Source organism: Pleurodeles waltl, chromosome 2_2, assembly GCF_031143425.1.
Source record: "Pleurodeles waltl isolate 20211129_DDA chromosome 2_2, aPleWal1.hap1.20221129, whole genome shotgun sequence".
Classification (NCBI taxonomy): Eukaryota; Metazoa; Chordata; class Amphibia; order Caudata; family Salamandridae; genus Pleurodeles; species Pleurodeles waltl.
The window spans coordinates 471,721,237-471,745,506 of record NC_090439.1 but is presented as its reverse complement, the minus strand read 5'-3'; the positions used below and the strand labels follow the sequence as shown (position 1 = coordinate 471,745,506).

The window sequence follows — 24,270 nt, the reverse complement described above, 5'->3', positions numbered from 1 at the left end:
AAAACGTGCTCCCCTTCCCGTGCTTTTCTTACTTTCTTTGATCTAAGAGTGCGACTTCCGTATCAATGTGCTCCCGGTGCTTAAAATTGTGTCATAACCCTTTGCGATTCTTTTCTCCCCCCCACCCCTTTCTCTCTTTAACCCTCCTCCCCGTTCCCCTTGGAAAAACTCTGTACCTGCACTGGCCACGTCCTTCCCAGAATGTGGATTTTCTCCCTCCACAATCTTATGGATCTTCCATGCAGCCGCCCTCCTCCGATTTTCCTTCTTCTAGAGTCTCCGAGGTTTCGTCCTGCGATCGCCTTCCTCCACACGTTGCCGTCCCTCCGTCTTCTTCCGATTCGCTCTTCCAGTTCTCAGTCTGCTTCGTACCTCTGTCCTCTTCTTCTCCTGCCGATCTCCATTCGCCATCACCTATGGGGCTTACAACCCCATCATTTCCACGTTTCCTGGCGGCTTCCACCCCACCTCTTCCGTCCCAGTGTCTTTGCTCTGTAAAGTGCCTCCGGCGCCGAACCCGACACTATCACACCACCTTTTGACTCCTTGTGTGCATCGCCTGTGGGTCAGTCATGGGGCTCCATCGACTTCTGCTGGCCTTCCTGCGTGCTGAGGGCCCGCCCTCACTCCCCCTCCGGGGTAGGTCTCCTGGTCCTTGTGGGTCCCCAAAACTCTCCAAATACATCTTCAGCTCCTGCTTAGGATTTACTTGTGCTTGTTGGTGACCTGGCTGGTCATTGACCCTCCTGCAATCCGGCGACTGTCAGCTCATAGGTGACTCATAGGATATTCTGCACCTCCTGAACCCCGCAGCTGGATTTCTTCCTCCACAGACTTGCAGGAACTTCACCTCTAGGAGGGTTGGCATTGCCACCTGGGCACCTTTGAGGGTGCTGGACTCTGTCCCCTTTCTTTTCGGGTCCTCCATATCTGGAATCTGTCCCCAGGTTTCACCGGCCTGGTCCACAGGTCATGACAGCAGCTGGACAATCAGAGGCTTCCACTGATTTCAGAAAGAGCCCTTCCTCCCCTTTGCATCCAGGTCCTCTGGTGTAAGTACTCCTGTCTTCTTGGTATCCTCCGGCAGGGGCACCCTCCAACATTCCTCTTGACTGCTAGTTTCCTCGGGTGCACTAGGAAGGGCCCTGAAACACACGAACTCCAAACACTACTTCCCTTGTTAGTCTATGGAATGACTGGGTGGGTAACCACTCTGCACCTGGTCGCTGGGGACACTAACCGTACTTGCATTTTGTGTTTTCATCTACCCCTAAGCTAACTACCACACTTACCTTGGTTGGGTTCACTATTTCGCATTCCACTTGATTAGTATATGGTTTGCCCCCTCTATAGGGTCCAGTATATTTTATGCTATTTCTGCTTGTTATTCTGTGTAGCTATTGTGTGTAGATATCTCCAAAGGGAGCTATAACAATGCTAGTCAAGTACTTAATGCTGTAATAAGTAATTCTTTATTTTTGAAACACTTGTGTGGTTCTTTCTTATGAGTGAGTTACTGTCCTACTACAGTGGTATTGCAAGTGCTTCACATACCTCCTGTATAAGCTTTCAGCTGCTCGTCTCTCAGCTACCCCTAAAGAGCGTTTGCTATCTGGACACCTATTCACTATCACCAAGGGTTGCCTGGACTCAGCATATGGTGCCACACCATAGGTGTACACAAAAAACAGAACCAGCCTCCCACAATCCGCTCTCCCGGCACAGCGGGAGAGCCGATACTACAATAGTCACTGCACTCTGGAAACTCGCTCCATAATGCTTTGTGGGGGCATTTCTTTTTCAAAATTGTTTTGCCTATAACTCACCGTGTGGTGGTCCAAGACAATGGGACCACTGCCAAACCAGCCAGCACGATGCACTCTATGTAGGTCATCTCTGGGTCTCACCCTACGTTGGGGGGAAGGAGGGGAGATCCCAAAACAGTAACCTCTCCAGCCATTTAGTGTCTTTTTAAGCTCTCTCATGGCTGGAACCTTTGTTTTACAGCTAGGAGTAGTTTGTGTTTTAAGGGCCTTATTTGTATAGTAGTGCTGAAGGCCTCCTAGACCTAAAAATGTGTAAGGCACTACACCATCCAGGGGCTACATGTATAGTTACACTGCAGTATTTCCTGCCATTCAGTTTTCATGTTGGTATGCCTTCTAGGGGATGATTGTATGGTTACATGACCATATTTCTTACAAATGTCAATTTTATAGTGATGCCCTCCGGGGGATGTTCTGAGCATTATAGTCAAGATAGTACAATATTTGCTGCACTCTTTTTGTGGGGAATTCCTTTGACAAAACATTTTCCCCATAACTTACTGCACGACCTGCTCTTTCTGTCTAGGTCATCTGAGTCCCTACACTAGGTTGTGGGAAGGGGGCAAAATAATAATCTAAAAAAGTAATAAATGGCAATAGTTTCATTTTTTGCTGCAGATAAATGAATGGAAGTTGTAGGAAAATGGCTCCCTGTTACAGTTAACTCCCCCACTTTTTGCCTGATATTGATGCTGACTTGACTGAGAAGTGTGCTTGGACCCTGCTAACCAGGCCCCAGCACAGTGTTCTTTCACTTAAAATGTACCCTTGTTTCCCGAATTGGCACACCCCTGGCACACAGATAAGTCCCTTGTAAAAGATACCAGTGGTACCAAGAGCCCTGTGACCAGGGAAGGTCTCTAAGGGCTGCAAGCATGTGTTGTGCCACCCTTAGGGACCCCTCACCTAACACATGCACACTGCCATTGCAGATTGTGTGTGCTGGTGGGGAGAAAAGGGCAAAGTCGACATGGCATCCCCCTCAGGATGTCATGCACACAAAATCCTGCCTGTGGCATAGGTAAGTCACCCCTCTAGCAGGCCTCAAAGCCCTAAGGCAGGGTGCACTATACCACAGGTGAGGGCACAGCTGCATGAGCAATATGCCCCTACAGTGTCTAAGTCTATTCTTAGACATTGTAGGTACTGTGTGGCCAGATTAAGTATATGGTCTGGGAGTTTGTCAAAAACGAACTCTACAGCTACATAATGGCTACACTGAATACTGGGAAGTTTGGTGTCAAACTTCTCAGAATAATAAACCCATACTGATGCCAGTGTTGGGTTTATTTAAAAAAAAGCACACAGAGGGCATCTTAGAGATGCCCCCTGTATTTTACCCAATCCTTCAGTGCAGGACTGACTGGTCTGTGCCTGCCTGCTGCTGAGAGACGAGTTTCTGACCCCCTGTGGTGAGGGCCTTTGTGCCCTCTGAGGCCAGAAACAAAGCCTGCTCTAGGTGGAGGTGCTTCACACCTCCCCCCTGCAGGAAATGTAACACCTAGCAGTGAGCCTCAAAGGCTCAGGCTTCGAGTTACAATGCCCGAGGGCACTCCAGCTAGTGGAGATGCCTGCCCCCTGGACACAACCCCAATTTTGGCGGCATGTCCAGGGGAGATAATGAGAAAAACAAGGAGGAGTCACCAACCAGTCAGGAAAGCCCCTAAGGTGTCCTGAGCTGAGGTGACCCCTGCCTTTAGAAAGCCTCCATCTTGATTCTGGAGGATTCCCCCAATAGAAATAGGGATGTGCCCTCCTCCCCTCAGGGAGGAGGCACAAAGAGGGTGTAGCCACCCTCCAGGACAGTAGCCATTGGCTACTGCCCCCCTGACCTAAACACACCTCTAAATTGAGTATTTAGGGGAGACCCTGAACCCAGGAAATCAGATTCCTGCAACCTGAAACAAGAAGGACTGCTGACCTACAAGCCTGCAGAGGAGGCGGACGACGACAACCGCTTTGGCCCAGCCCTACCGGCCGGTCTCCAACTTCGGAAACCTGCACCAACAACGCATCCGACATGGACCACCGACCTCTGAAGCCTCAGAGGACCGCCCTGGACTAAAGGACCAAGAAACTCCAGTGAGCAGCGGCCCTGCTCAAAACCAGCAACTTTTAAAGACTGCCCGTTTCCCGCCGGAAGCGTGAGACTTCAACACTGCACCCGACGCCCCCGGCTCGAGATCCAGAGAACAAACACCACAGGGAGGACTCCCCGGCGACTGCGAGCCCGTGAGTAGCCAGAGACGACCCCCTCTAAACCCCCCACACTGATGCATGCAGAGAGAATCCAGAGGCTCCCCCTGACCTCGACTGCCTGTAACAAGGGACCCAACGCCTGGAACCAACACTGCACCCGCAGCCCCCAGGACCTAAAGGAACTGAACTTCAGCGCAGGAGTGACCCCCAGGCGACCCTCTGCCAAGCCCAGGTGGTGGCTGTCCCGAGAAGCCCCCCTCGTGCCTGCCTGCACCGCTAGAGTGACCCCCGGGTCCCTCCATTGTTTTCTACCTGAAACCAGACGCCTGCTTTGCACACTGCACCCGGCCGCCCCTGAGCCGCTGAGGGTGTGTTTTGTGTGCCTACTTGTGTCCCCCCCCAGTACTCTACAAAACCCCCCTGGTCTGCCCCCAGAGGACACAGGTACTTACTTGCTGGCAGGCTGGAACCGGAGCACCCCTGTTCTCTATGAGCGCCTATGTGTTTTGGGCACCTCTTTGACCTCTGCACCTGACCGGCCCTGAGCTCCTGGTGTGGTAACTTTGGGGTTGCCTTGAACCCCCAACGGTGGGCTGCCTATGCTCCAGGACTGAGACTTGTAAGGGTTTTACCTACCTCCTAAACTAACCTTTACTTACCTCCCCCAGGAACTGTTGATTTTTGCACTGTGTCCACTTTGAAAATAGCTTATTGCCATTTTTACAAAGACTGTATATGACATTGCTTTTTATTCAAAGTGCCTAAAGTATCTAAGTGAAGTACCTTACATTTAAAGTGTTTGCTGTAAATCTTGAACCTGTGGTTCCTAAAATAAACTAAGAAAATATATTTTTCAATATAAAAACCTATTGGCCTGGAGTAAGTCTTTGAGTGTGTGTTCCTCATTTATTGCCTGTGTGTGTACAACAAATGCTTAACACTACCCTCTGATTAGCCTACTGCTCGACCACACTACCACAAAATAGAGCATTATAATTATCTAATTTTGCCACTATCTTACCTCTAAGGGGAACCCTTGGACTCTGTGTACACTATTTCTTACTTTGAAATAGTATATACAGAGCCAACTTCCTACAGAAGTGCTTTAGTTATATGCAGGGCCACTCGAATTACGTGGCAGAGAGGTTTAAATTATGCAGTAGGGTTGACCAATTTATGTGGCAAGAAAAGTCCAGTTATGCATTTATAACGCCAATAGCTCTAACTCAAGCGAATGCGGGACCTTTTGCATTGCACATGCTTGTTTACTTTGGTACTAGCCACCAGGACCTTCAATTGCCAGGGCTGCCTCATAATGATTCTACCTCATGACTTTCTCCAACAACCCTATATTTCCTATCCTTTTTGCTCACTCTTTTGTTATTTTTTCCTCTCTTCTTTCTCCATTTGTCAATGTTTATGTAGCTTTCTTTTTTGGCTTGTTTCGCTCTTTTCTCCCTTGTCTTTCTGCTCTGTGTCAGAGTGTCATGATGAACAAGCACTGAAAAAGCCAATAGCCGTGTGTTTAAAGTGCTTAAGAATACAGTTAGAGTGAAACAATGAGGAAGAAGGCAGCAAGAGTGGACAAAGTAAATCCTCATCCAGTTCAACGCAAGGACTGCATTTGTGGAAGGATACATCAAAATAGCCAATAGTATTTTATAAGAAATGAATAGTTCATTGGGTTGAGTCAATATGTGAATATCAAAGTCTCAAGCCAATAGCTGAAAGAAGCTTGTCGAAGAAGATGGTTCAAGAGGTAAACTGAAAGGCCAAGCCATGTATATTGTGAGCAAGTAGTCACTTTCAAATCTGTGCAGTCACAACTCAAACTTACAAATAACCTTGGTCCCCAAAAATGAATGCCAGTGACCACCAAGTGAAGCCGCTGACATCAATTAAGTATTGGAAAGTCCAACAAGCATGCTAAATTCAAGTATGCACAGACACAATGTATTTTAAATGGTATTTAGGTGAAGCTATCTCGGCTGTATCAACCCTAGCTTGAGGTATTTCGGTACTCTTCCTATATATGTGCCACATTCATACACTGAGCAACATCAAGTAGCGAAGCAAGGGTGAAAAGGCCCAGCTCAAAGAAATTAACGTGTCAAATTGAACTCTAAAAAACCGTGGGTGGTGTTTGTTCGAGCCAAAGCCGGCGATCCAGAATCATTGCTGAAATAAAGCACAAATATCTGTACTGTTAAAACGTCTACCCTTTCAAGGTGACCATTGAGTGGCGTAAAATCCGATGCATCGCCAGTCTGTATCATGCAATGTTATGTTAAAGTCAAGGTTCTTGCTGTTTAGCGGATCCATGGTTCTATGGCATGGTTCAGTACACCTAAAATGCCTCTCAGTCTCTCCTTTTGATCAAGCAAACTGTCTTGATTCATAAAAACAACATCTTCGTATTTAATCTGTTTCAGTATAGTTACATTTTGAAAACTACTGCCTAAATGTGCTGCTACTACCCAATGCAGAATGCATCTTGTACATAAATTTCTTTCCTTGCTGAACAGTCTCCGAACGATTAATAGATTAGCAGAAAAATGTTAAAAGTAAAAACGGAACAAGACAATACTGGTGTTGCATTGTATAACATAACTGCAATATTAAATAAACCTCACTACGAAACCAGGTGAGGCGACCTTGCAATGGTCTGAACGCCACAAGATTTCCGAAGAGGGCTCTTACCAGGAGACCCGATGATCCAAGGCTGAAGGATGCTCCAGCATTTTCATTAAAAAAATCGTAAAAGCCGTCGTCTTTATCGCCGTTGTCCAGATGGAACATCTCGTTGGGCAGCACAGAACCCCTGAACACCGCTGCACGTTTACATGCTATAGTGCGCGCTGCACAACTGCAGCACCGGCGGACACACCAAAGACTGAAGAGACCCTTGTGAAGCACCACCCTTCTCAGATGAACTTTCGGTGGCTGCCGTCTTTTGCGGTTTCCTTGCAAAGGAAACGGCGGTGTCAGAGCGACAACACATCACTATCAGCTCTAATTTCGCGAATAAGATGCAGTCGGAAGATGACAGCCCACTCCCTGCCCAAGAGGAACCTGAACAACCTCTGCCAGGTCCATGAACTCGGTCACATGGCCTGTTTACCGCCGTGTAGTTAATCATTTCACTAACTTCTCTCTGCACCTTTTTTTTTTTTTTTAACCAAGACAATAAAGGCAACCAGTAGCAAAAAATAGTCCTCTCTTGAGGACCTTGCACTTTATGTACAAGAAATCGAAACTGAAGGTGTGAAGCAATTATAATTGACGTCGACAGCAAATCCACTCATCAAAAGTAATACAGATATGTTTAAGTATGTGGACTGAGCTTCTGGGTGAGGTGAGAAAATGTGTCAATTAAAATAAATAAGGGCAAGAAAACAAATCTTAGCCTGCTTTACAGGACAGAAGACGACAGTATCAAACCCTGCAGAATAAACAAGAATCAAAAATGATTAAAAGGTAACTTTTTTTTTGTATCTTGCTTAGTTAGTTCCCGATTTCAGAGTGGTAACCATAAAAAACCTTGAGACGGAGACTCTGCCTTAGCGATCTTGATAGTATTCTTAGCTGTTCCGGAACAGCTCCCCTACAATGGAAAACAAATCTCAAGATATTAAAAGCTATCATAGCAGTAGACCAAAACTTGTTTTAAAGTGTGTTGGGAATAGCAATTGGATATGCCCCACCACCCCCCCAAAAAAAAAAACAACAGACAACAAATGGTGGGCATTGGGGAACAACGGAGAGTGTAGATGGGGAAAAAAAGGCACACAGACAACGAAGGGTGGGCAGGTAGGAAGATAAGCATTTGCAATGCAACGGGTCTCACGTTTGCTCATGTTAGAGCGGATAGCGTTGTAAATTCCTAACCCGACTTTTCACCTATCGGGCAAAAGTGCATTTATATACGTAATTCGAAAAAGTGCAATTAACTATGTAAAGCGCTCGACTTCTGCCAAGCGAGATCGCGCTCGTAAATTAGAGAAAAAGAAGTCCACGAGCCCGATGGAAAACAGCGAGCCTCGCATGTTTTCTGTACTTGGTCGCTGCACTCGAGGAGGGCTAGCCACCGGAAAAGGCATGACGTATGCGTGCCTTCGACTAACGAAAGCAAGCAGATTTTATTAGGCAAGCCCACGAACCAATAAAAAACACTGACGTGACATTGACAGGGCTCCGAGCCCTTTTCTGAACACTAAAGAGTCTCGCTGCGATACGCATGCGCGAGCTCGACCCTAAAAAAGCACACAGACAATGGAGGGTGGGCGTGTGGGGAAAAAACAGAGACGACGTGGGAAAAGTGTACACAGACAACGGATTAAAAAAGCAGACAGGCAAAGGAGAGTAAGAAAAAACACAGACAAAGAATTAAAATAAACAGATAACAGACGGTGGGCAGACGGGTAAGGCACACAGACAACAGAGGGCAGGTGGTAAAACCACACAGACAGATTAATGCACACAGACAACGGAGGGTGGGAGGCTGTCTAAAAAATGCACTCAAAGGAGCTTGGGCAGGCTGGGAAAAAAAAAAAAACATACAGACAGCAGAGGGTGGGTGTAAGGAAATGCCTCCTTGGCATGGTTACCCCCCGACTTTTTGCCTTTGCTGATGCCAAGTTATGATTTGAAAGTGTGCTGAGGCCCGCTAACCAGGCCCCAGCACCAGTGTTCTTTCCCTAACCTGTACCTTTGTTTCCACAATTGGCACACCCTGGCATCCAGGTAAGTCCCTTGTACCTGGTACCAAGGGCCCTGATGCCAGGGAAGGTCTCTAAGGGTTGCAGCATGTCTTATGCCATCCTGAAGACCCCTCACTCAGCACAGACACACTGCTTGCCAGCTTGTGTGTGCTGGTGGGGAGAAAATGACTAAGTCGACATGGCACTCCCTCAGGGTGCCATGCCAACCTCACACTGCCTATAGGTATAGATAAGTCACCCCTCTAGCAGGCCTTACAGCCCTAAGGCAGGGTGCACTATACCATAGGTGAGGGCACAAGTGCATGAGTTCTATGCCCCTACAGTGTCTAAGCAAAACCTTAGACATTGTAAGTGCAGGGTAGCCATAAGAGTATATGCTCTGGGAGTCTGTCATGCACAAACTCCACAGCACCATAATGGCTACACTGAAAACTGTGAAGTTTGGTATCAAACTTCTCAGCACGATAAATGCACACTGATGCCAGTGTACATTTTATTGTAAAATACACCCCAGAGGGCATCTTAGAGATGACCCCTGAAACCATACCGACTTCCAGTGTGGGCTGACTAGTTTTAGCAGCCTGCCACACACCAGACATGTTGCTGGCCACATGGGGAGAGTGCCTTTGTCACTCTGTGGCTAGTAACAAAGCCTGTACTGGGTGGCGGTACTTCTCACCTCCCCCTGCAGGAACTGTAACACCTGGCGGTGAGCCTCAAAGGCTCACCCCCTTTGTTACAGCACCCCAGGGCACTCCAGCTAGTGGAGTTGCCCGCCCCCTCCAGCCACGGCCCCACTTTTGGCGGCAAGGCCGGAGGAGATAATGAGAAAAACAAGGAGGAGTCACTGGCCAGTCAGGACAGCCCCTAAGGTGTCCTGAGCTGAGGTGACTAACTTTTAGAAATCCTCCATCTTGCAGATGGAGGATTCCCCCAATAGGATTAGGGATGTGCCCCCCTCCCCTCAGGGAGGAGGCACAAAGAGGAGGAGGAGGCCCTGAGGGTAGCCACCCTCAGGGCTAGGAGCCATTGGCTACTAACCCCCCCAGACGTAAACACACCCCTAAATCGAGTATTTAGGGGCTCCCAGAACACAGCAAGATAGATTCCTGCAACCTAAGACGAAGAAGGACTGCTGACCTGAAAAACCTGCAGAGAAGACGGAGAAACCCACTGCTTTGGCCCCAGCTCTACCAGCCCGTCTCCCCACTTCAGAAGAACTGCTCCAGCGACGCGTTCCAGTGTCCAGCAACCTCTGAAGCCTCAGAGGACTACCCTGCATCTAAAAGGACCAAGAACTCCTGAGGACAGCGGCTCGGCTCCAAGGAAGAAGCATCTTTGCAACAAAGAAGCAACTTTTAAAGAACACACGTTTCCTGCCGGAAGCGTGAGACTTTGCACTCTGCACCTGACAGCCCCGGCTCGACTTGTGGAGAAACAACACTACAGGGAGGACTCCCCGGCGACTGCGAGCCCGTGAGTAGCCAGAGTTGACCCCCCTGAGCTCCCACAGCGACGCCTGCAGAGGGAATCCAGAGGCTCCCCCTGACTGCGACTGCCTACTTCTAAGAACCCGACGCCTGGTTAGGACACTGCACCCGCAGCCCTCAGGACCTGAAGGATCCGACCTCCAGTGCAGGAGCGACCCCCAGGTGGCCCTCTCCCTTGCCCAGGTGGTGGGTACCCCGAGGAGCCCCCCCCTTGCCTGCATCGCTGAAGAGACCTCTAGGTCTCCCATTGAACTACATTGCAAACCCAACGCCTGTTTGCACACTGCACCCGGCCGCACCCGGCCACCCCGGCGCCGCTGAGGGTGTACTTTTTGTACTGACTTGTGTCCCCCCCCGGTGCCATACAAAAAACCCCTGGTCTGCCCTCCGAAGACGCAGGTACTTAACCTGCTGGCAGACTGGAACCGGGCACCCCCTTCTCCACTGAAGCCTATGCGTTTTGGGCACCACTTTGACCTCTGCACCCGACTGGCCCCGAGCTGCTCGTGTGGTAACTTTGGGGTTGCTCTAAACGCCCAACGGTGGGCTACCTTGGACCCAACTTTGAACCCTGTAGGTGGTTTACCTCCCCCAGGAACTGTTGAAAAGTGTCCAGTTTTAAAATAGCTCATTGCCATTTGTGTGAAAACTATATATGCTATTTTGCTAATTCAAGGTTCCTGAAGTTCCTAAGTGAAATACCTTTCATTTAAAGTATTGTTTGTAAATCTTGAACCTGTGATTCTTAAAATAAACTAAGAAAATATATTTTTCTATACAAAAACCTATTGGCCTGGAATTGTCTTTGAGTGTGTGTTCCTCATTTATTGCCTGTGTGTGTACAACAAATGCTTAACACTACCCTCTGATAAGCCTACTGCTCGACCACACTACCACAAAATAGAGCATTAGAATTATCTCTTTTTGCCACTATCTTACCTCTAAGGGGAACCCTTGGACTCTGTGCATGCTATTTCTTACTTTGAAATCGTACATACAGAGCCAACTTCCTACAGTGGGTAGGTGTGAAAAAAGCCCCTCGGTCTGCAGAGGGTCAGTGGGGAAAAAAGCACACTAACCACAGAGGGCGGACGGGTGGTGAAAAAAGCACATGGATCTCAGAGAGCAGGCAGGTGGGGAAAAGGCACAAGGACCGGAGAGAGCAGGCGTGTAGAGAAAAAGCACCTGAACCACAGAGGACGGGCAGGTGGGGAAAATGCACACAGACTGCAGAGGGAGGGGAGGGGGAAGCACATAGACAGAGTGTGGGCGGGTGGAAAAAAAGCACACCAACAATGGAGGGTGGGTGGGCAGGTGTAGAAAGGCACAGGGACCGCAGAGGGCGGGCAGGTGAGGAAAAGCACAGGGACCGCAGAAGGTGGGACAGTGGGGGAAAAGCACATAGAAAACAGAGGGTGGGTGGGTAAAGCACACAAACAGAGGGTGGGTAAAAGCACATGGACAAAGGAGACTGGCTAAAAGCACACAGAAAATGGAAAGTGGGTAAAAAAAACATGGACAACGAAAGGAGGACGGGTGGCTAAAAGCACACAGACAACAGGGTAGGCGGGTGGTTAAAAGCACACGGACAATGGAGGGTGGGGGCCTTAGAGGGCGGGCAGGTGTTGAATAGCACATGGGTGGGGAAAAGCACAAGGACCCCGGATGGCGCAAGGGGGGGGGGAAGCAACACATGGACAACAGAGGACGTGTGGGCGGGGAAAAGCACAGGGACTAAAGAGGGCCGGTGGGTGAGGAAAAGGTCATGGACTGTGTAGGGAGGACAGGTGGGGAAAAGTACATGGACCGTGGAATGCAGGTGGGGAAAAGGCACCTGGAGAGCGGAGGGCAGGCAGGGAAAAAGCACAGGAACCGCGGCGGGTGGGCAAAAGCTCAGGGACCATGGAGAATGGGCAGGCGGGCAAAAGCACAGGGACGGCAGAGGGCGTGCAGCTGGGGAAAAGCACAGGGACGGCAGAGGGCGTGCAGCTGGGGAAAAGCACAGGGACGGCAGAGGGCGTGCTGCTGGGGAAAAGCACAGGGACGGCAGAGGGCGTGCTGCTGGGGAAAAGCACAGGGACGGCAGAGGGCGTGCTGCTGGGGAAAAGCACAGGGACGGCAGAGGGCGTGCTGCTGGGGAAAAGCACAGGGACGGCAGAGGGCGTGCTGCTGGGGAAAAGCACAGGGACGGCAGAGGGCGTGCTGCTGGGGAAAAGCACAGGGACGGCAGAGGGCGTGCTGCTGGGGAAAAGCACAGGGACGGCAGAGGGCGTGCTGCTGGGGAAAAGCACAGGGACGGCAGAGGGCGTGCTGCTGGGGAAAAGCACAGGGACGGCAGAGGGCGGGCGGATGGAGAAAAGCACAGGGACGGCAGAGGGCGGGCGGATGGAGAAAAGCACAGGGACGGCAGAGGGCGGGCGGATGGAGAAAAGCACAGGGACGGCAGAGGGCGGGCGGGAGGCGGGGAAAAGCACAGGGACAGCAGAGGGAGGACGGGAGGCGGGGAAAAGCACAGGGACAGCAGAGGGAGGGCGGGAGGCGGGGAAAAGCACAGGGACAGCAGAGGGAGGGCGGGAGGCGGGGAAAAGCACAGGGACAGCAGAGGGAGGGCAGGAGGCGGGGAAAAGCACAGGGACAGCAGAGGGAGGGCGGAAGGCGGGGAAAAGCACAGGGACAGCAGAGGGAGGGCAGGAGGCGGGGAAAAGCACAGGGACAGCAGAAGGCGGGCGGGGAAAAGTACGAGGGTGGGTAGAAAAAGCACCTGGACCACAAAGGGTAGGTAGGTGGGGAAAAGCACCAGGACCGCAAAGGGCAGGAGGCTTTGATCAAAGCACCGGGACCGCAAAGGGATTGTGGGTGGGGAAAAGCACTGTGACGGCGAAGGGCGGGCAGGTTTGATCAAAGCACCGTGACGGCGAAGGGCGGGCAGGTTTGATCAAAGCACCGTGACGGCGAAGGGCGGGCAGGTTTGATCAAAGCACCGTGACGGCGAAGGGCGGGCAGGTTTGATCAAAGCACCGTGACGGCGAAGGGCGGGCAGGTTTGATCAAAGCACCGTGACGGCGAAGGGCGGGCAGGTTTGGTCAAAGCACCGGGACCGCGAAGGGCGGGCGGGTGTGCCAAAGTACCAAGGCTGCAGACGGGTGGGTAAAAGAACCGGGACAGCAGAGGGCAAGCGGGTGAGGAAAAGCAAAGGGACCGCGGAGGGGCGGGTGGGTGGGGAAAAGCAAAGGGACCGCGGAGGGGCGGGTGGGTGGGGAAAAGCAAAGGGACCGCGGAGGGGCGGGTGGGTGGGCAAAGGGACCGCGGAGGGGCGGGTGGGTGGGCAAAGGGACCGCGGAGGGGCGGGTGGGTGGTTAAAAGCAAAGGGACCGCGGAGGGGCGGGTGGGTGGGCAAAAGCAAAGGGACCGCGGAGGGGCGGGTGGGTGGGCAAAAGCAAAGGGACCGCGGAGGGGCGGGTGGGTGGGCAAAAGCAAAGGGACCGCGGAGGGGCAGGTGGGTGGTCAACAGCAAAGGGGCCGCGGAGGGGCGGGTGGGTGGGTGGTCAAAAGCAAAGGGGCCGCGGAGGGGCGGGCGGGTGGGTGGTCAAAAGCAAAGGGGCCGCGGAGGGGCGGGCGGGTGGGTGGTCAAAAGCAAAGGGGCCGCGGAGGGGCGGGCGGGTGGGTGGTCAAAAGCAAAGGGGCCGCGGAGGGGCGGGCGGGTGGGTGGTCAAAAGCAAAGGGGCCGCGGTGGGGCGGGCGGGTGGGTGGTCAAAAGCAAAGGGGCCGCGGTGGGGCGGGTGGGTGGGCAAGAGCAAAGGTGCAGCGGAGGGGCGGGTGGGTGGGGAAAAGCAAAGGGGCCGCGGAGGGGGCGGGTGGGTGGGGAAAAGCAAAGGGGCCGCGGAGGGGGCGGGTGGGTGGGCAAAAGCAAAGGGGCCGCGGAGGGGGCGGGTGGGTGGGCAAAAGCAAAGGGGCCGCGGAGGGGGCGGGTGGGTGGGCAAAAGCAAAGGGGCCGCGGAGGGGGCGGGTGGGTGGGCAAAAGCAAAGGGGCCGCGGAGGGGGCGGGTTGGTGGACAAAAGCAAAGGGGCCGCGGAGGGGGCGGGTGGGTGGGCAAAAGCAAAGGGGCCGCGGAGGGGGCGGGTGGGTGGGCAAAAGCAAAGGGGCCGCGGAGGGGCGGGTGGGTGGGGAAAAGCAAAGGGACCGCGGAGGGGCGGGTGGGTGAGCAAAGGGACCGCGGAGGGGCGGATGGGTGGGCAAAGGGACCGCGGAGGGGCAGGTGGGTGGTCAAAAGCAAAGGGACCGCGGAGGGGCAGGTGGGTGGGCAAAAGCAAAGGGACCGCGGAGGGGCGGGTGGGTGGGCAAAAGCAAAGGGACCGCGGAGGGGCGGGTGGGTGGGTGGTCAACAGCAAAGGGGCCGCGGAGGGGCGGGTGGGTGGGTGGTCAAAAGCAAAGGGGCCGCGGAGGGGCGGGCGGGTGGGTGGTCAAAAGCAAAGGGGCCGCGGAGGGGCGGGCGGGTGGGTGGTCAAAAGCAAAGGGGCCGCGGAGGGGCGGGCGGGTGGGTGGTCAAAAGCAAAGGGGCCGCGGAGGGGCGGGCGGGTGGGTGGTCAAAAGCAAAGGGGCCGCGGAGGGGCGGGCGGGTGGGTGGTCAAAAGCAAAGGGGCCGCGGAGGGGCGGGCGGGTGGGTGGTCAAAAGCAAAGGGGCCGCGGAGGGGCGGGCGGGTGGGTGGTCAAAAGCAAAGGGGCCGCGGTGGGGCGGGTGGGTGGTCAAAAGCAAAGGGGCCGCGGTGGGGCGGGTGGGTGGGCAAGAGCAAAGGTGCAGCGGAGGGGCGGGTGGGTGGGGAAAAGCAAAGGGGCCGCGGAGGGGGCGGGTGGGTGGGGAAAAGCAAAGGGGCCGCGGAGGGGGCGGGTGGGTGGGCAAAAGCAAAGGGGCCGCGGAGGGGGCGGGTGGGTGGGCAAAAGCAAAGGGGCCGCGGAGGGGGCGGGTGGGTGGGCAAAAGCAAAGGGGCCGCGGAGGGGGCGGGTGGGTGGGCAAAAGCAAAGGGGCCGCGGAGGGGGCGGGTGGGTGGGCAAAAGCAAAGGGGCCGCGGAGGGGGCGGGTGGGTGGGCAAAAGCAAAGGGGCCGCGAAGGGGGCGGGTGGGTGGGCAAAAGCAAAGGGGCCGCGGAGGGGGCGGGTGGGTGGGCAAAAGCAAAGGGGCCGCGGAGGGGGCGGGTGGGTGGGCAAAAGCAAAGGGGCCGCGGAGGGGGTGGGTGGGCAAAAGCAAAGGGGCCGCGGGGGGTGGGCAAAAGCAATGGGTCCGCAGAGGGGCGGGGAGGTGGGGAAAAGCAAAGGGTCCGCGGTGGGGCGGGGGGGTGGGGAAAAGCAAAGGGTCCGCGGTGGGGCTGGGGGGGTGGGGAAAAGCAAAGGGTCCGCGGTGGGGCGGGGAAAAGCAAAGGGTCCGCAGTGGGGTGGGGGGGTGGGGAAAAGCAATGGGTCCGCGGAGGGGTGGGGGGGGGGGAAGCAATGGGGCCGCGGAGGGGCTGGGGGGTGGGGAAAAGCAATGGGGCCGCGGAGGGGCAGGGGGTGGGGAAAAGCAATGGGGCCGCGGACGGAAAAAGCAAAGGGGCTGCGGAGGGGCGGGTGGGTGGGGAAAAGCAAAGGGGCCGCGGAGGGGCGGTGGGTGGGGAAAAGCAAAGGGGCCGCGGAGGGGCGGGTGGGTGGGGAAAAGCAAAGGGGCCGCGGAGGGGCGGGTGGGTGGGGAAAAGCAAAGGGGCCGCGGAGGGGCGGGTGGGTGGGGAAAAGCAAAGGGGCCGCGGAGGGGCGGGTGGGTGGGGAAAAGCAAAGGGGCCGCGGAGGGGCGGGTGGGTGGGGAAAAGCAAAGGGGCCGCGGAGGGGCGGGTGGGTGGGGAAAAGCAAAGGGGCCGCGGAGGGGCGGGTGGGTGGGGAAAAGCAAAGGGGCCGCGGAGGGGCGGGTGGGCAATTGGGGAAAAGCAAAGCAAAGGGACGGCAGAGGGGCGGGCGGGATGGTGGGGTAAAGCACAGGGACGGCAGAGGGGCGGTGGGCGGATGGGGAAAAGCACAGGGACGTCAGAGGGGCGGGCGGGCGGCTGGGGAAAAGCACAGGGACGTCAGAGGGGCGGGCGGGCGGCTGGGGAAAAGCACAGGGACGTCAGAGGGGCAGGCAGGCGGATGGGGAAAAGCACAGGGACGTCAGAGGGGCAGGCGGGCAGATGGGGAAAAGCACAGGGACGGCAGCGGGGCTGGCGGTTGGTGAAAAGCACAGGGACGACAGAGGGGCGGACGGGGAAAAGCACAGGGACGACAGAGGGCGGGTGGGGGAATGCACTGGGATCGCGAAGGGCGGGCGGCTGGGACAATACACTGTCCGTGAAGGTTGGGTGGGTGGGAACAAAGCACTGGGACCGAGAAGGGTGGGTGGGTGGTTGGGAACAAAGCACTGGGACCGAGAAGGGCGGGTGGGAACAAAGCACTGGGACCGAGAAGGGCGGGTGGGAACAAAGCACTGGGACCGAGAAGGGCGGGTGGGTGGGTGGGAACAAAGCACTGGGACCGAGGCGGGAGGGTGGGTGGGAACAAAGCACTGGGACCGAGAAGGGCGGGTGGGTGGGTGGGTGGGAACAAAGCACTGGGACCGAGAAGGGCGGGTGGGTGGGTGGGAACAAAGCACTGGGACCGAGAAGGGCGGGTTGGTGGGTGGGAACAAAGCACTGGGACCGAGAAGGGCGAGTGGGTGGGTGGGTGGGAACAAAGCACTGGGACCGAGAAGGGTGGGTGGGTGGGTGGGTGGGAACAAAGCACTGGGACCGAGAAGGGCGGGTGGGTGGGAACAAAGCACTGGGACCGAGAAGGGCGGGTGGGGCAAAGCAATGGGACCGAGAAGGGCGGGTGGGGCAAAGCACTCGGAACGCGAAGGGCGGGCGGGTGGGTCAAAGCACTCGGAACGCGAAGGGCGGGCGGGTGGGGCAAAGCACTGGGAACGCGAAGGGCGGGCGGGTGGGGCAAAGCACTGGGAACGCGAAGGGCGGGCGGGTGGGGCAAAGCAATGGTACTGCGAAGGGCGGGCGGGTGGGGCAAAGCACTGGTACTGCGAAGGGCGGGCGGGTGGGTGGGGCAAAGTACCTGGACCGCGAAGGGTGGGCGGCCGGGGCAAAGTACCTGGACCGCGAAGGGTGGCCGGGCAGGTGGGGAAAAGTACTTGGACCGCGAAGGGTGGGCGGGCGGGTGGTCAAAAGAACAGGGACTATGGAGGGCTGGCGTGTGGGGAAAAGCCCAGGGACTGCAGAAAGCGGCCTAGTGGGGAAAAGCACAGGGACTGCGGAGGGCAGGTGGGAGGAAAAGCAGAGGATCCGCAGATGGCGGGTGGGTGGGTAAAAGCACAGGTACCACAGAGGTGGGGGGATGGGGAAAAGCACAGGGACAACAGAGGTGGGAGGGGCAGGGAAAAGTACATTGACCACACTAGGGATACAGAGAGCAGGCGGGTGGGGAAAAATCACAGGCACCATAGAGGGGTCGGTGGGGAAATACAAAGTCGCCGCAAAGGACGGGCGGATGTGGAAAAGAAGAGGGTGCCACAGCAGGCAGATGGGGAAAAGCAGAGGGGTCACAGCAAGCAGATGGGGAAAAGCAGAGGGGCCACAGCAGGCAGGTGATTATAAGCAGAGGGGCGGGCCATAGAGGGCGGGCGGAAGTTGAATAGGGGAAAAGCACAGGGACTGCACAGGGCAGGCGGGTGGTGAAAAGCACAGGGACCGCAGAGGGTGGGCGGGTGAGGAAAAGCACAGGGACCGCAACGGAGGGTGGGAGCAGTACTCCCGCAAAGGAGGGTGGGAGCAGCACTCACACAACAGAGGGTGGTAGAAGCACATGAAAGTTGGACACATGGTAGAAGCACACTGTGGGTGGGCGGGTGTTGGCAGCATACGGAGGGTGGGCGTGTGGGAGCAGTGGCATATTGGGATGGTGGGTGGTAAAAGCGGCAGGGAACAGCAGCACACAGAGGGTGGGTGGATGCTAACAGTACACAGAGGGTGGGTGGATGAGAACAGCACGAGCAGCAGACGGTGGGCAGGTGAAAACAGCACCAGGGTTGCAGATGGTGGGAACACCACATGAGAGCAGGGGTGCGCAGGTGGGAAAACCACATGGGATAGCTGGGTAGGCAGCTGGTAGACATATGGGACAGTGTTAGCACACAGGACAACGAAGGGGGGGTGGGAACGGGACAGCGAGTGGGCAGGTGGAAATGGCACAGGGGACAGCAGAGGGTGGACAGTTGGGAACGGGACAACGGAGGGTGGGAACGACACATGAAACAGCGGGGCGAGCAGGCAGCTTAGAGCACACGGGCAGTAGATAACAGCACATGGGCAGCAGAGGGTGGGTGGTTACAGTACACAGGCAACGTTAACAGTACACAAGACAATGGAGAGTGGATGGGAATGGCACATGGGACAATGGAGGGTGGGAACGGCACATGCAACAATGGATTGGGAGCAGCACAGGACAATGGAGGGTGGGTGGGTGTTAACAGGACAATGTTAAAGGCACACAGGATACTGGAGAGTGGGTGGGAATGACATGGGGGGGACAATTGAGGGTGGGAGGGAACGACAATGGACAAAGGAGGGTGGGCAGATGTTTGCGGCACAATGGGGGCGAGTGTAGCACACAAGACAACCACTGTTGGGGGGGTATTAGCAAGACAAGGGACAACAGGGGTGGGAGTGGGACACAGGACAACGGGGTTGGGAGCAGGGCACAGGACAACGGGGGCAGGGGGAGTCGGAGTGTGACAACAGGGGAAGGGTTGGGGGCGAGGCAACAGGAGTGGGACACGGGACAACGGGGGTTAGGAGCTGAACATGGGACAATGGGATTGTCGCACACAGACAACTGGGTGGGGGGTGGAAGCGGCACATGGGGCAGTAGGAGCGGCACATGGGACAACAGGGGTGGGAGAGGCACACTGGACAAGAGGGGTGGGGGCTGTTAGCAGCACACTGGCAATGGGGGGTGGGAGCGGCTCACCCAGGGGTTGGGGGGCATGGAGCTGGACACCGGGGGGGGTGGAGCTGTGGGAGCAGGACAAGGTGTGGCAGGGAGACAACGATTGTGGGAATGTGGGAGGGTGACAACGGGGGTTGGGAGGGCAAGGGTAGGAGGGGGTATTGGGGTGGGAGGGTGTCAGTGGAGGTTGGAGCGGCACACTAGACAAAAGGAGGTAGGGGGTGGGAGGGGCACACGGGACAACAGAGGGTGGGACTGCTGTCCAGTGGGGTGGGACCAGGACAATGAGGGGGAGGGGAACAATTGACAACAGGGGTTGGGGTGGTTAGCAGCACACAGGACAACAGGGAGTGGAAGCAGCACACAGGACTATAGGAATGGGAGCAGCACACAGGACTATAGGAATGGGAGCAGCACACAGGACTACAGGGGTTGAGTGGTTACATAGAGGCACAGGACTACAGGGAGTGGGAAAGGCACACTTGACTACGGGGGTAGAAGAGGCACACAGGACAATAGGGGGTGGAGGTGGTAACGGCACACAGGACAACAGGGGGTGGGGGTTGGTAGCGGCACACAGGACTATGGGGGGATGGGGGTGTGAGCAGCACACTGGACTATGATGGTGGAGGGGTGGAAGCGGCACACTGGACTACAGGCGGATGGGGTGAGAGCAGCACATGGGCAACAGGGGGTCGGGGTGGGAGTCGTACACAGGACATCGGGGTTGGAGTGGGACAACAGGTTGTAGGAGGGGGACAATGGGACAACAGAGGGTGAGGTGTGGTTAGCAGCACATGGGACAACAGGGGTGGAAGCCGAACACAGGACAACAGGAGATGGCGGGGTGGGAGCCGCAAATGCGAAAACAGGCGTTGGGGGTGTGAACAGGACAAGGGGGATAGGAGCGGCACACAGGAGCGGGGACAACAGTGGGTTGAGAGCAGCACACTGGACCACAGGGGGTCTGGGTGGGAGTGGCACATGGGACGGTGGGGGTGGGAATGAGACAACTGGACAACAGGGGGTGGGGGTGGTTAGCAGCACACGGGACAACAGGAGGTTGTGGGTGAGCAGCACACGGGACAACAGGAGGTGGTGGGTGAGCAGCACACGGGACAACAGGAGGTGGTGGGTGAGCAGCACATGGAACAACAGAGGGTGGGGGTTGGAGCAGCACAAAGGACAACCGGAGGATGGGAGTGGCACACAGGACAACCGGGGGTGGTGGGAGCGGCACACAGGACAACCGGGGGTGGTGGGAGCGGCACACAGGACAACCGGGGGTGGTGGGAGCGGCACACAGGACAACCGGGGGTGGTGGGAGCGGCACACAGGACAACCGGGGGTGGTGGGAGCGGCACACAGGACAACTGTAGGGTGGGAGCAGCACACAGGACAACCAGGGGGTGGGAGCAGCACATAGGGCAACCTAGTGGCACACAGGACAATGGGGTGTGGGTGTTGGGAGCAGCACATTGGACAACGGGATTGCTGCACAACAGGGGGTGGTGGGGTTGGAGGGGTACAATGGGGGGTGGGAGGAGCACAAGAGTGGGGGTGGGAGCGGCACACCAGACATCAGATTGCAGCGCACAGAACGATTGGGAGTGGGTGGGTGGGAGCAGCACACGGAACAAAAGACTGTGGCACACGGGACAACAGAGGGTGGGCAGGTGGGAGCGGCACACAGGACAACGGGATTGCGGCACAATGGGAGGGGCACAATAGCGGGGTTAAGGGTACACAACGGGGTGGGAGGAGCACAATAGGGGGATGGGAACGGCACACAGGACAACAGATTGCGACATATGGGACAAAAGCAGGTGGGTGGGAGTGGCAAATGGGACAACAGACAGTGGGCGGGTGTAAGCGGCACACGAGACAACAGATGCAGCACACGGGACAACAGAGGGTGGGGCACAAAGGACAACAGAGGGTGGGTAGGTGGGAGCAGCACACAGGACAACAGAGGGTGGGTGGGTTGGAGTGGCACACAGGACAAGAGACTAGGGCACAGCGCACAGGATAGAGGGTGGGTACGGCACACAGGATAATGGAGGGTGGGATGCAGCATACTAGACAACAGAGGGTGGGAACAGCACGTGGCAAAGGAGGATGGGCAGGTTTTCACAGCACAAGGGCAACAGAGGGTGGCAAAAACCACAAGGCCAACCGATTGTAGGCAATTGGCTCAAAGCACAGAGACAGCAGAGGGTGGGCTAGTGACTAAAAATGACCCAGACAACAGAGGGTGGGCAGGTGACTAAAAGCACCCGGGCAATGAAGGATGGGCAGGTGTTTGAAAGCACGCAGACAATGGAGGGTGGGTAAAGGCACAAGGACAATGGAGGGTGAGTGAACGCACACAAAGAATGGAGGTTGGGCGGCTGGTAAAAGTACACATGCAACAGTTAAAGCACATGGACAATGGTTGTGGGAGGGAAAAGTAGAGGGACAACGTGGTGGGTGGGTGTCAAAAGCAGGCAGACAATGGATAAAAGCACATGGACAACAGAGGGCTGGCAGGTGAGAAAAGTACATGGACAAAGGGAGGGCGGGTGAGAAAAGCACATGAACAGATAAAGGATACAGAAAATGGAGGGTAGGTGAGTGATGAAGCACATGGACATTGGGGGCGGAAGGTATGGGGAAGCACATGGGCAATGGAGGGCAGGCAAGGTTGGGAAAGCACGCAGACTACGAAGCAGATGAGGAACCGAGAGGACAACAGAAGGAAGCAAGAACTGCCACTGAGGTATGGAGGACAAGGGCAGAAACACACATAGCTCCAGAAGCAGTGGTAGGATACAAGTAATGTGTCTATGATCCAGGGGAGGGACAAGCACCAGAAGAGGAAGGAAAGCCCATGGAAGCGGACGATTAAAAAGCAAGCAAATGAGTGACAATTAGCCTTACCGATAGTAATCAATAGACCGGCTCTAAGCCCACTAACAGCTCACAATATGTCTTGCAACAGACAGCTTTTGAGCTGCATTAGGAATGACATAATGAAGCATGCCCAGCACAGTGCCTGGCTACACCTGCTGATGCAAGATGCTAACTCACTTTACTGAGAAGGTCTGCATTTTCTGAATTATGCTACTACTCTATGCATTTTTCCACATAGCCAGGAAGTAACTCAAGTACTTTGAAACCCATGAAAACATTTACTCATCATTTTCATGTGCATTGTTTTCTCTCAAGCTGTTAAAGAAAAAAAAAAAAAAAAAAAAATTATTTTGTGCACGGTTTCGCCCTTCCTTCCACAGGCATAACTTTAAACAACCTCTGTAAAGCTCAGAGGCATATTAAAGCATCCAGAAACATTTGTCAGATGTCTAAACGCACCGGCTGTCGAAACTCGTGTTTCTGGATGAAAGGCTGTTACAGAAACAAATGAACAATGTACTGAATAATGCCCCCAATAGCATCACAGAGGAGTTATTCAGTACAAGCTTTCAGATTAAGCAGACTGGGGCAGGTCCTCACCTCAAAAGGGATCAGGAGTGGCCTTTACTGAATTTGCAAGGCAGGGAAAGAGGGGAGCTACTGCCGACCATAGTCTGAGCCAAGTTTAAGCTCGGACTTTGGTTTGTGCCAATTCTAAAAATGAAAGAATGTTTTCAGAGTTAAGTTTTTCAACCACTGTTCATCTTTCAGGCAAAGTGTCTGTGGGATTTTACATTTTTCTGTGACCTGATTAAGTGCTGATTAATACATTCTGGGGTGCAGAGCAGTGGCGGCTGGTGACATTTGAAAGTGGTGGGGCGTAAACATTGAGTATGACTTATGTAGTGAGTGAAGTGAGCAGGCTTAATGGACAAATGTGGGATCCAAGGTGAATCCTCCACCCAAGAACAAAATTGAAAAAAGATTGACAAAGTGTGCATTTGAAAGCAAATTAATTTACTGAGAAAGCAAGGTTTATAAAGCAGTGGGAACGTATGGTCTTGAAATACTAAACACATTAAAAACTGCCCTATATCTCACTGCATTAATACATTCAATAGTTTTTTTTAATGTGTAAATTGTACAGCGCAACAACTTCAGGCCCTTTAAAGTGTGTGCTTGCCCGGTGTCTTGCACTGCATGCAGCAAAATCTTTGAAGAAGATGCTCTAACCAGGCATCAGGAAGTACCCACAGCTGCTGGCTGCAATCAATCATACAGAAATATGTGCAGACAGATCTTTAAGTAAGATGAAAAAAAGTGGGGGCTCTCCATAAGGGAACATGTAAAATACATTTCCGTGATTCCCATGGTATGCCACCTGGCCTTTATTCTGGTTTCTGTCTGAGATATTATTGCATCGAGAAATAACACAATAACCGATATACACCTAAAACCTGTCAGTACTATTGGCTTTGTCAATGTTGATAGCTGTTTAAGATCAGTGAGAAACAACAATGATTACCTATAAATAATTAACACTGGAAATTTTTAAAATCTGAAATTGTGAGACTGAAATAAATATTATTGAGGCCTATATAAGCAGTATGGCCCTAAGTTACTTCTGCTTTACATTAGATATGTATGTCCTTTTTCTCTACACATCTCACTCATCTGCATATTTTCAACCTCCTTTCTTTCCTCTTCAGCACCCTCTTTCCCCTCTCCCCTGAATGAACTCCCTTGCATCTCCCTCATTTTACCACCCCAAACATACACTGCACTCATTCACATGTAAGCACTTTATTTCATGTTACTTTTGCCTTATAAATATTTTGACCTCTATGCACCCCTTTGCACACATTTAGACTGAATTTCATTTCCAACTAGAATGCATGCCCATTGTTCTGTGTGCTCTGCAGAGAGACCAAACCACTGTCAGGCACTTTGTTTTGCCTTCAGCCTCAGCACTAGCGCTCTCAATCAAAGCCCCTCAAACATCTGGCACGAGTCAAAGTATGCACTATGCAAGAGTAATACAATGCACAGAAACACAGCATGATGAAACAGCTAACTCTCTTGCGGAATGCAACATTAAGTAAAACATGTGAAGTAAGAGGAACTAAATGGCCGACACATTTTAACATTCACTGT

The 24,270-nt window shown here is 54.4% G+C and overlaps 1 protein-coding gene across 2 annotated transcripts in view; it reads right to left on the bottom strand.

Moving 5' to 3' along the window:
- LPIN2 (lipin 2) overlaps positions 1-24,270 on the bottom strand; it is a 599,770-nt gene that overhangs the window by 548,636 nt on the left and 26,864 nt on the right. Inside the window, exon 1 of one of the 2 annotated variants that reach the window (XM_069219964.1) lies at positions 6,726-6,946. The exons of the other annotated variant lie outside the window; for it this stretch is intronic. Within the exon in view, the coding sequence (XP_069076065.1) occupies positions 6,726-6,824 (99 nt within the window). The 5' untranslated portion in view covers positions 6,825-6,946. Of the gene's footprint in view, positions 1-6,725; positions 6,947-24,270 lie in introns of those variants that run through there. 2 annotated transcript variants of the gene reach the window in all.